Source organism: Crinia signifera, chromosome 9, assembly GCF_055691185.1.
Source record: "Crinia signifera chromosome 9, ASM5569118v1, whole genome shotgun sequence".
NCBI classification, from domain to species: domain Eukaryota; kingdom Metazoa; phylum Chordata; class Amphibia; order Anura; family Myobatrachidae; genus Crinia; species Crinia signifera.
In genome coordinates this window covers 157,530,449-157,542,820 of record NC_139225.1, presented here as the reverse complement: position 1 = coordinate 157,542,820, position 12,372 = coordinate 157,530,449, and the positions used below count along the sequence as shown (strand labels likewise).

The following is a 12,372-nucleotide window of genomic DNA, read 5'->3' as shown; positions in this document are numbered from 1 at the left end:
CTAGATGCGATCTAGTACAAAAAGTCCTGCATGGACTTGCGAAATGCAATGCGCGCATCGCAAGCCAAAAGTAACACGGTGCGATGTGAACTGCATGCGATGCGTTTTGTACTAAAAAGTTCAAAATCTACATGACCAGCGGCTGGGAACAGGTTAGGGATTGGTTTTGGCACTTACAAATAGAGGTTATGGTTAGGCTGTGCGTGAGCGTTAAAGGGGGGGGTTGGAGTTAGGCTGCAGGGTGGGAGGATTAGGCACTAGCGGGGAGGATTAGGCTGTGGCGGGGGGAGGGAGTTAGGTACAGGCTAGTAATTCACACATTTGACATTGACAGGAAGTCAAGCACATGTCATGCTCATCAGAAAGTATAGTGCAGGGCTGGGCAACACCGGCCCTCCTGATGTTGATGAACTACACATCCCAGGATGCTTTGCATTAGTTTTGCTATGTGGCCATGCTGAAACTGATACAAGGCATGCTGGGATGTGTAGTTCATCAACATCTGGAGGGCCGGTGTTGCCCAGCCCTGGTATAGTGTTTACCATATATTTATATCTCCGGAGTAAGAGAGCATCTCTGAATGTACGTCACATGTCCGCGTGCGAGTCGCCAATGCAGCATTTACGCAACACTTTATGCCTGATACCACTAAAACAACTGCGCTGCACAAAAGCAACAACTGCGCGGCGGTGCTAGATTATATTATATATATAACGCGTGTCCGAAGATTTGAACATTGCTAGAAAAATAAAAAGTCGTGGCACAATATTGATTATTTGACTATACTACAGTATGATGCCTTTCAGATAAAAAAAATGACCCATGGAGTATACAGTACATATATAGACTTTTATATAGTGATTACTGGCAATATACATGCAAGAATAATACGGGAAAGTGATTTTTTTTAGCTAAGTTCCATAAATCATGTTATATTTCAGAATGATGGATGCTGTCCAGTACCTGGGTTCCTCCCAGACTGAGGGGCCTGAGGACTCCAAATGTCAAGTAAGACTTTCCTTTCCTACTGTTCTTGATGCCCCAACTCCATAGACTTCCCATGGAAAAGGAACCAACAACCTCACTTTAGAACCATGTTCTAAGACTTGGAGAGTGATGATGTAGATAGAGATAAAGTAGAGGTCAACCAGCCCCTAACTGCATGTATGGGTAAAAACCGGACCCGCACAAGACCCCAGACCGCCGAACCGGACATCAAACTCTGCAATTCGGAGCTTGTAGAGTCTGGTCCGGGGGGTATCCTGTCCGGGGGTGTCCTGTCCATGGGGGCTTCACGTGACAGCTGTCACCAGGGAGAGGAGGAGGTAGAGAATAAAGCATCCCTGTATGGTCCGGGCATGTAGCAAAAACTGGAACAGTCCGGACCACATGGAGAGGCTGTAATCTCCATTCCCCATGTCCCTGGTGAAAGCTATCAGAGGCATCCCACCAGAAAAGATACTCCCCGGATGGGACACTCCCCAGAATGGACATTACAAGCTCCGGATTGCAGATTGTGTTGTCCGGTCCGGTTTTTACATAGTCCCCCTAACTGCCATGTTACAGGTTGCGTTCGAAAAATAACGGAAGCTGGTTGGTAAGTGGTTTCTTGCTCTCCACTTGATCCCTCTACAAGGCTTGTTACATCTCCCACTGGTGTTTGAACTTTGAAAGAATCCTAACAGAATGATGGTGAGGTCTCCGGACTTAGGAAGCCTTCAGAGGACCCTTGGATTTGGAGTGACGTTGGACCCCAGGTAGATGTCTGCTTTATAACATGACTTATTGAACTCCAACCAATAGCAACTTTTCAGTTTTGAGCAGGGGTATCCTCTAGTGGTGAATACTTTGGTTCAGACGTTCTCAACTCTGCCCAAGAGATCCTGCCACCATCAAATGACTACAGTAGCCGCTGAGCGCTAGAGGTCAGCGGCAGTGGAAGCTTTAATTTTTGTTTTAAGGCTGATGTATAATGATATTTACCTGCTGCATTTTACACCCTCCCCAACATCCGAGCAATCCACCAGTTACAGGGCATAATAATCCTACAGTGGACGCGCCCTGACCCATAGCAGTAAGGGTAGGGGTAATACCCGAGCATGGGCTCACAGACCCGCTGGCAATATCTCTGTCCGCGTCGGCAGTGATGACAGCAGTAGCCTCTGTGGTCATACATAGAAGGCAATTCAAGCCCAGCTTCTCTCTAAAGGAGCAGAGAAAACACATCATTATAAATTAATCATTCAGGACTGTAAGTATATTAGATTCATGTAATGCAAACAATTTAACATTTTCATATCACAAAAAGGGGGGATCTCCTGTTTCTGAGCCCTGCTAATGTAATCTACAGTAAGAATGGGTTAGCAGGTGTTTGTGGGGTGCTGCGTAGCACAATCTATGTAACGTACTTTAACAGAGCTCTATGCCCAGGCTACAGTACAGTATGATGGAGTTGTATAGACTAGCTGTAAAAGAGCCATACAAATACTTCAATAGAGCTCTGTACACAATGCAGCTCTATAGAAATACTGATAGAGCTCTTTATCAATGCTTTGACAAAGCTCTATAGTATTGCTTTGACAGAGCTTTATAGCAAGGCTCTGGTAGAGTTGCAAGGCTTTCATAGATGTCTAGCCAAAACCTTGACAGAGCATTATATCAAGGCTTTGACAGAGCTCTAGAACCCAAGGCTGTGACAGAGCTCTACAGAAGTCTTTGACAGAGCTTTATCATCAGGCTTCACTACAACTCTATAGCAAGGCTTTGATAGATCTCTATAGAAAGGCTTTGATGGATCTCCATAGCAAGGCTTTGACAGAGCTCTATAGGAAGGCTTTGATACATCTCTATACCAAGATTTTGATAGAGCTCTATAGAAGGTGTTGATAGATCTCTATACCAAGGCTTTTACAGAGCTCTATAGAAAGCTTTGAAAAAGCTCTATAAAAGGCTTTGATACATCCCTAAACCAAGGCTTTGGTAGAGCTCTATAAAAGGCTTTGATACATCCCTAAACCAAGGCTTTGGTAGAGCTCTATAAAAGGCTTGATACAGTTCTATAGAAGGCTTTGATAGATCTTTATCATCAGGCCTTGCTACAACTCTATAGAAAGGCTTTGATAGAGCTCTATAAAAGGCTTTGATAGATCTTATTATAAACACTCTATGATGATGCTCTTTAGACAATATAGAGAGTTCTATAGATCTTTTACACTCTATGGTGAGGCTCTGTAGACACAGTAATATAGAGTCCTACACATGCACTGGTAGTTCTTTATAGTAGGGTTTTAATAAAGTGTTATATACAGGCTTTGATGGCGTTCCTTTGGGGTTGTTATACACTGTAGTATATATTTCTAAGGTTTTTATAATGATAAACACTAAGCCAGAATCTAGTAGTTATGTTGCCTAATGTCCAATCTGCACTTACAATAACTGTAGCCACCCCCAAACCAGGAATTAGGATAAGTACAGTATATAATATGATGTACAAGGTGACAGTGGGCTTCATTCATGTTAGTAAGTAAAGCAAAAAAGCAGGCAACATGTGTATAGTAAGACGCTTGCACAGGCATAGGCAAACTAGGCAAATGCCTAGGGCTTTTGTAATGCCTAGGCACTAGGCAAATCTAGGCATTTGCCAAGGGCGCCAGCCACTGGAGGGCGGCACTTCGCCTCTCGCATGGAGGCTGCAGGGGTGTCCGTGCCGGGTACCTGCGGCACTGTGTGATCTGGCGGCGGGGTCCCTGCAGTGATGCGCGCTATCCGGCAGCCAGGCGGCGGCGCAGGAAGCGCTGCTGGGTTTGAAAACATTACGCATGCTGATTGGCTGAGATTCAGCCAATCAGCGTGCGGCGAGTTTTCAAACCCATCAGCGCTTCCCGCGCCGCCGCCTGGCTGCCGGATAGCGCGCATCACTGCAGGGACCCCGCCGCCAGATCACACAGCGCCGCAGGTACCCCCCCCCCGTAGGCACCAGGGCGCCCCACCCCACCTCGCCTGGGGCGCTCCAGTGCCTTGCACCGGCCCTGTGCCTAGGGACACCAGCAGCTTCTGCTGATTAAAATGATATGCAGCATACCTACATTCTGTGTGTGATTGAGTCTGCATATGAAATAGTGTATTCATGGAAATCACTGTAACATAGCATTCTGTATGCAGGTACAGCCACACAGAATATAGACATGTGGTACTACTGTGTGATGTAACGTGAATAAGGGACACCATCGCATGATATCATGTGAATAAAGTTGCACTACTGTGTGGCATAATGTGAATTGGGGGTACTATTGTGTGTCCATGCCCCTTCCCAGCAAGAACACACCCCTGTTTGGGCTGCGCACCGAATGTGTGCACTAGTGGCGTAACTAAAGGGCCGCAGTCCCCGCGGTGGCGGGGAGGCGCCGGGGGTCTGCGTGCGCTGTTGTTTCTTCACCAGCTCCCCACTGCTTGTGGGTGCAGCGGGGAGCTGGCAGGGGGGTCAGTGCGGCGCGGGGGTACCTGTGGTCATGGACTCAGGAGAGCCTGGAGGTCCCTGCGGCGCTGATTATGAGTTGCCGGGGAGGTCCCTGCAGCGAAGTGGAAATACTGCGCTACCGCCGTGCGGCAGCAAGGGAAGCGCTTCTGAACTTTGAAAACACTGGCCGCGGCCGCACACTGATTAGCTGAGATTCAGCAAATCAGCATGCGCCCAGTGTTTTCAGAGTCAGAAGTGCTTCCCGCGCCGCCGCACGGCGGTAGCGCAGTGTTTCCACTTTGCTGCTTGGACCCCGGCAACTCATAATCAGCGCCGCAGGGACCTCCAGGCTCTCCCGAGTCCCTGACCACAGGTACCCCCGCGCCGCACGGACCCCCCTGCCAGCTCCCCGGGGGGGTGGGGGGGTCCTTGTCTTTTAACAGGGGGGGGGGGGGGGGGGGGGGCGACGATATTGTCCCGGCGGGGGGGAGCAAAATTTTCTGTTACGCCACTGGTGTGCACTGTCTCTTTTTAAAATATTGCGGGTAGGAGCACCAAAATGATGGCTGCTATGATGAGGGTTGATGGTGCTGGGAAAGGGAGCAGGGTCAGAGGCGGAACTAGTGGCGGTGCTAGGGGGAACCAGCCAAAATCTTGCCTAGGGCGACATTTAGGCTTGGGCCGGCTCTGGGATTGCATACAAATCGGAACTAGCACCATTACTATGAATTCCCAACAAAATGAATCTCTGGTAATGACTATCTGCATATTTACAGTGTGTATAAGAGCATAATGCGGGTCAGTGTCATTTAGGGAATTCTGCTAATGCAACCAAGCCCTGAGGTCATTAACCTTCCTCTATCATAGTAAATACCATCTGTGCTCACAGGACCTGCTTACAATTCATCATAAGAACTATAATATATGTAACGCATCCGAGCCCTTTAATGAATTATTTGGGAATAAACACTTTCATCCGAGCTCAATTTGATATGAATTTGTTTTTTTCTGTACGAATTCTCCAGGAATTCCGAACGCTTAACAAGTGAGAGACGATTATTTAAATAAAAAATGATTTATACTGTAACATGTTAATGTGGCATGTTATGCCTTCAGGTACACTTCTCGCTGTCTCAGTAAAACCACTCATTTGCATCCATAATTGGCAACCCATTAATGGCTCATTAGGTACAGGGGGAGGGGGGGGGCACCGGAAACAGAAGACGGAACAGCAGGGACCGGCTCGCTGCGTCTGGATCATGTGGGAGAACACCAGGCTCCGCGTTAGACAGACACTGCAGAAAACCAACATTACGTGTTCTGCAGTATGTCCATGTTTCTCTTTCAATGGTTAATGAGATGTACAGAACTGTATCTCATTCCGTCTAGATTCTGTCACTGAGGGTTCCACTTACTGCCAGCGGCGAACGTATTCCCTTTTGTGTCACAGTGATACTAACGAATATGTCACCGGCGTCTAAGAAGATTTGTCTATAGGGCAGGATTTGGTATGAAATACCGACGGTCAAAATACCAACAGCTATTGACCGATGGTCAAAATTCCGACAAGGTCGTAATCCCGACATGGTCAAAATACAGACATGGTCAAAATACTGACATTTAAAATGCCGACAAGGTCAAAATACCGACATTTAAAATCCAGACAAGGTCAAAATACCGACATTTAAAATCCCGACAATGTCAAAATACCGACATATAGAATGTAGACAGGTGAAAAAGTATACATGACTTTCGGTCAACAGGTTGCGAGGTCGTCATGTGTTTTTTCACTGTTTTTTCACCCGAATGTCGACACAATCGACATGGGCAAGGTTGGAAGTCAACCGCAGCCCCTGGCATCGCTCGCTATGCTTCGCTGCACTCGGCACACTATTTTATTCTCCCACCACGCCCTAGTGGATGGTAGGGCATGAAATACCACCTGTTGGCACATGTCCGGTCCAAAAACAGTGAAATAACCCATGTCGACCTTGCGACCTGTCGACCGAAAGTCATGTAGACTTTTTTCACCTGTCTGCATTCTATATGTCGGTATTTTGACCTTGTCGGGATTTTAAATGTCGGGATTTTGACCTTGTCAGGATTTTGACCGTTGGTCAATGGCTGTCGGTATTTTGACCGTCGGGATTTTGACCATGGGGATTTTGACTGCATTCCATAGGGCAGCATGGATGATGTAATAGCATTACTGCCTCACAGTGCTGAGTTTGTGGGTTTGACTCCCACCATGGCCCTAACTGTGTGGAGTTTGTATATTCTCCTTGTGTTTGCGTGGGTTTCCTCCCACATTTTAAAAATATACTGGAAGGGTAACTAGCGCCTGACAAAGAAATGAACCCAAGTGTGTGCATTGGGCAGACTAGATGGGCCAAGTGGTTCATGCAACTCTATGGGGAAATTCAATAGGTGGTGGGTAACTTGAAAAAATCTTGCAGAGTTTTGGGTCTTTCATTCCAATCAGAGGAGTGAAAACGAGACGCGGTGATTTCTATTGGAAAAACAGCGTCTTTTTTCTCGGAACCCTAGAACAAGTCTGGCACTTGCTCTGGTAGCCCAAGAAGGATTAATGGAACAACTGGAGGTTTCCAATGACATACCTCCCAACTTTGGCATCTTTTAAAGTGGGGCCTGTTACACTAATGGCTTGGGCATTGGCCTTGATCAGAGAGGGGCTCACCTTGCACTGGAGATTTCATGCGCATGCTGGGTACAGTCTCCAATTAGCGGGACTCTCCCACTGTAACTGGAACAGTTTGGAGGTATGCAATTAGCTTAGTATTTCAATTAGTGATGCATTCTGTGTCCGGTGCTGGGATCCACAGCGGTGAGCATGTATTGCTGTTAGTGTGTTTGTGAGGATTGTACCCCCCCCCCCCCACATAGCCAAATAACACATTCTGCATTAAGTCAGCTACTAGAATTGACAGTAACACATGATCTCAGTATTGAAGTTAGTTTCAGGATCTTCTACCTTGTAAGGACAAAAATAAACACTATTTAGTTTTTATAATCCAACATCATGTCCCTGACAACCGAGGTGCAGGACGTCTTGACCGGGAAGATCAAAATGCAATATTCAATTCTAGATACTTTTAAATTTAGAAAACTCAGAACATTGGATTCAGATGAGGGGTATTGTTGCGGACAATTGTAGATTCATAAATAGCTTCTATGAGATGATTGCAGAAAACAATATACTCCAGGCATTACTGGAATCCTGGATGAGGCAATTTTTCTTTGTGTGCCTTACTTCCTGAGACTTCTCATAAAATAGATGTACTGAATACTACCGACAAGTAAATCCTGGCAGGAAGAAAACGCTGACACAACCACAATGCCGACAGACAAAATAACGACACAAATAATACCGGAAACAGTTTTTCATGAATTTTGTTTTAAAAAACAACAACTTTTTACCGTTCCATAGAGGAAGAATTTCATAGTGTGCCGAGCACAGCGAGCCATGCGAGGGGATGCGGTACATGACTATGGTGTCCATGTCGACATCACCACTGTGTCAGTATTTTAACATGTTCAGCATTATGATCATGTCGATATATTGATCGTAGGCATTTGAACAGTCAGTATTATGTATGTGTCGGCATATTGACCACAGGTACTGACACCGTGCCCGTATAACAGTGTCGGTCAAGTAAATACTTGTAGGTAAATGATACTGATTCCCATGTGACAGCTAGCACACGGTTTGTGTATGGCAAAGAGGGGTGTGGTGCTCTAGGTGCGGGCATGTGGTGGAGCCCTGTTATGCAGTTTGGGATGGCATTGGAGTCTTTATGTATGTCTCTTTTTACAACCGTCTTGCTTTCCATCTCTATTTTTGCTAGCATCTCTCCTCCTGACTAGACAAGCCCCATGCCCTTCACTGTGTGTGCCAGCCTCTCTGCCCTTCACTGTGTGTGCCAGACTCTCTGACCGTCACTATGTGTGCCAGCCTCTCTGACCTTCACTGTGTGTGCCAGCCTCTCTGCCCTTCACTGTGTGTGCCAGACTCTCTGCCCTTCACTGTGTGTGCCAGCCTCTCTGCCCTTCACTGTGTGTGCCAGACTCTCTGACCGTCACTATGTGTGCCAGCCTCTCTGACCTTCACTGTGTGTGCCAGCCTCTCTGACCTTCACTGTCTGTGCCAGCCTCTGCCCTTCACTGTGTGTGCCTGCCTCTCTGCCATTCACTGTGGGTGCCAGCCTCTGTGTCCTTCACTGTCTGTGCCAGCCTCTTTGCTCTTCACTGTTTGTGCCAGCCTCTGTGACCTTCACTGTCTGTTCCAGCCTCTTTGTTTTTCACTGTCTGTGCCAACCTCTGTATTCTTCACTGTCTGTGCCAGCCTCTTTGCTCTTCACTGTTTGTGCCAGCCTCTGTGACCTTCACTGTCTGTGTCAGCCTCTCTGCCCTTCACTGTGTGTGACAGCCTCTATGCCCTTCATTGTCTGTGCCAGCCTTTGTGCCCTTAACTGTCTGTGCCAGCCTTTGTGTCCTTCACTGTCTGTGCCAGCCTCTGTGCACCTCCCCTGTCTATGGCATGCATCAGCCTCTTTACCCGTCCCTTGTCTTCCCTAGCATCTTCATCCTTCTTTATCTGTGCCAGCCTCTGTGCCCTTAACCTCTCCGTGCCAGCCTCTGTGCCCTTCACTCTGTGCCAGCCTCTGTGCATCTCCCCTGTTTATGGCACGCATCAGCCTCTTTACCCTTCCTCTCTCTTCCCCAGCCTCTTCTTCCCTCTCCATCTGTGCCAGCCTCTGTGACCTTCCCCTTTCCATGCCAGCCTCTCTACCCTTCCCTTGTTTGTGGTGCCAGCCCTTCTGCCCCAGCCTAGTTTTCCAGTCTGTATCTTCCCCAGCACTCTCCCTCAGACACACTGTCTTTACCAGATTCTCAGCCCCCTTCTGTAGTATTGTCTCTCCTTTCCGATATGTGCCAGTAGCCAGTAGAATGATAGGTCAACAAAGTCAAGGTCAACAGTCAATAGGACAAAATCAGGGGTTAAAGTACAGTAGGGGAGTGAACTGTGTGAAACTAAGTTCTGCCACCTGTAACGCAGGGTTGCCGACTTTCAAATGCTCCTCTCCGGGAGAAGCGCGGAGAGGAGACTTTCATTACCCGTTCGGGGGGCAGGGCTTGACTGGGACGTCATTAAGCCCCTGCCCCATTGCAGGAAATAGTCGAAATCACCGATCTTCATGGAGGGGGCGGGGCTAAAATGACATGAGTGTGTCGTTTTAACTCCGCCCCCTCCTCTGAGACCCGCGGATTCGGCATTTAAATGCCGCGATCGGGGGGCTCAGTGGGGGTCCCCCTGATTCCTGGAGGGTTGCCCACCCTTCCGGGGGGCCGGGAGGAGGACCCGATTTTCGGAAGACTCCTGTTAATTCCGGGAGGGTCGGCAATCCTGCTGTAATGGTAGGGGAAACTCAGTTCCACCTCCACCAAATTCCGCACCGCAATTCTGACAGAAAAGCATGTCCCAGCAGATTCCCTTTCTGGCACGTCCTATGTGATGCGTCACTGCCGCTGAAGTGAAGAAGAGAGGAGTGGAAGCTGCCGGAGAGACAGATAGGTGTATAAAGGGCACTTACTTTGGACATTTTGTGTAAGGGGTACTACTGCTGCGGGCATTATGTGTATAAGCAATACTGCTGTGGGGAATACATATATAAAGGGCACTACTATGTAGTGCAACTTGAATAAGGGACACTAATCTGTGTCATAACATGAATGAGGGGCACTACTTTGTGCTGTAATGTGAATCAGGATCACAACATGCGGTGTCATTTAAATATAGCTGTCCGACTACATAGCATAATTTGAATTGGGGGTATTATTATGAGACCACTGTCCCTTTATAAAATATGGGAGGTAGGGACCAAATTTTGTAGATTGCAGGGGGCGCCGAATACTCTGGCAGTGTCCAAGGTTCCACCAAATGGTGGAGGGGGTGGGTTGGTTGCAGGGGGGAAATTAATTCCATCACCTCTCAAGGACCACTTTAAGACCTGGTCGACACCAAATGGTTGACAGGAACTAGGTCAACACTGACAAGATGTCAACACAAGCAAAAGATCAACATGGCAGTTGTCGAACCATAAAAAGTTTTAAAGTTTTTTTTTTATTTACAATCCACACGGGTTACAATTGGGAACAGTAGCATGGCGAGCAAAGTGAAGAGTACGTAAAAAATTAATTGGGTCCATGTCGACAGGTGTCAACACTTACACACAAAACTCTTGTGGAACTCTCTCATGTGACTCTTTTTTTTTTACAGTCCAGCTTTTGTCAATGTCCTTGTGTCTCTTGACCTTTTGGCGCTGATATATTGACAGTCGATCTGTCTGTCTTTGTCACCTACTAGTGTATGTAAAACGAGTCCTGTTGTTTTGTCAATATATGAATTCCAATGAATAGGTATAAAATACTTGTATTCTTTGATTTACTCCTCGCAATGGATGCAACCTTGGGCTTTGTTCTGTAAGTGCGATGTGAGCTGTTGTCTGGGGCACCATGACCTGCAGAGACTAATTACAGTTACGGCCCCCCCACCCCACCCCCCACCCCCCTCCTTTCCCCATACACACTCTGTATCTGGGTAGTGTTGGTGTTTGGATGTGCTATTAGCATTCTAAATAGGAAGAAATAAACATTTCAGCAGAAAACGTGCTCGAGTCCAGCACTCAAGTCAGTCCCCGTCCATTAAGGCTCAAGGACAGTAGGTAATAAAAATTGACTGAAGCTCGCCCCCGTCTAGAAGCGATGAGCGCCAGGAGTCTCTCAGACCAGGACGGAGCCAGCCGAATCTTGGAGCAAAAAAAACAGTTTGTTCTAAGAAGTTTTCTTTTTATTCCGCAGTGCTACTGCTGCTGCATGTCTAATATTTTGGGCCGGAGTCTACAGTGACCTGCTTACCCTTTTGTGTCAACACAATTACCGGTCCGATTATGCGGAAACCCGTCTACCCTGGTTTTTTGTGCCCCCCTGCAAACTATAATTTTGCATCCTCCCTTTGGGGCATGTACAAATAATGGTAGCCCCAATTCAAATTATGTCCCGGAGAAGAACAATCCTATTTACATTACATTGCACGTAATGCCCCTGATTCATATTAAAACACATAGTAGTGCCCCTCATTTGCATTATGTCACACAGTAGTACCCTTTATTCATTTAACTCAGTAGTGCTCCTCATACATGTAATGCCACATAAAAGTGCCCCCTATTCACATAATCCTCACAGGTGCCCCTTATGTACATAATGTCTACAGTAGTAGCAACTCTTATACTAATAATGCTCAGAGTAGGGGTGCCCTTTTTACACAGAGTGCCCAAAGTTTTACTGCCCCTTATGCACAACATACCCATAGTAGTAGTGTACCTTATACACACAATGCTCACGGTAGTAGCTCCACTTATACAGATAATGCACACAGTAGTAGTGCACCTTATACACATAATGCCCACAGTAGTAGTGTACCTTATACACATAATGCACACAGTAGTATATCCACTTATACAGGTAATGCCTACAGTAGTGGTGCCATTTAAACACTTAATGCTCACAGTGTTGCCCCTTATACACATAATGATTACAGTAGTAGTGTTCCTTATGGACATAATACCCACAGTACTACTGACCCTTATACAGTACACATAATGCCCACCGTACTAGTGCCCCTTATGCACAAAATTCCCATAGAAGGAGTGCCCCTTACCCATAATACCCACACTAGTAGAACCACCAGGATACAGTCATTTGGTCTACAGTATGTTAGTCGACAAGCATTGGGTCGACACGATTAATTCGACATGGGGATAGGTCGACATGGTTCTAGGTCAACATGGGTCAAGGTCGACATGTGTTCAGGTCATTAGGTCGACACAAGCATTAGG

The 12,372-nt window shown here is 46.9% G+C and overlaps 1 protein-coding gene across 1 annotated transcript in view; it reads right to left on the bottom strand.

Annotated features, from left to right (window-relative positions):
* Positions 1-1,428: 1,428 nt before the first annotated feature.
* Positions 1,429-12,372, bottom strand: part of TNMD (tenomodulin) — a 113,400-nt gene continuing 102,456 nt past the window's right edge. Inside the window, exon 9 of the mRNA XM_083160666.1 lies at positions 1,429-2,203. Coding sequence (XP_083016792.1) covers positions 1,994-2,203 — 210 coding nt within the window. The 3' untranslated portion in view covers positions 1,429-1,993. The remainder of the gene's footprint in view (positions 2,204-12,372) is intronic.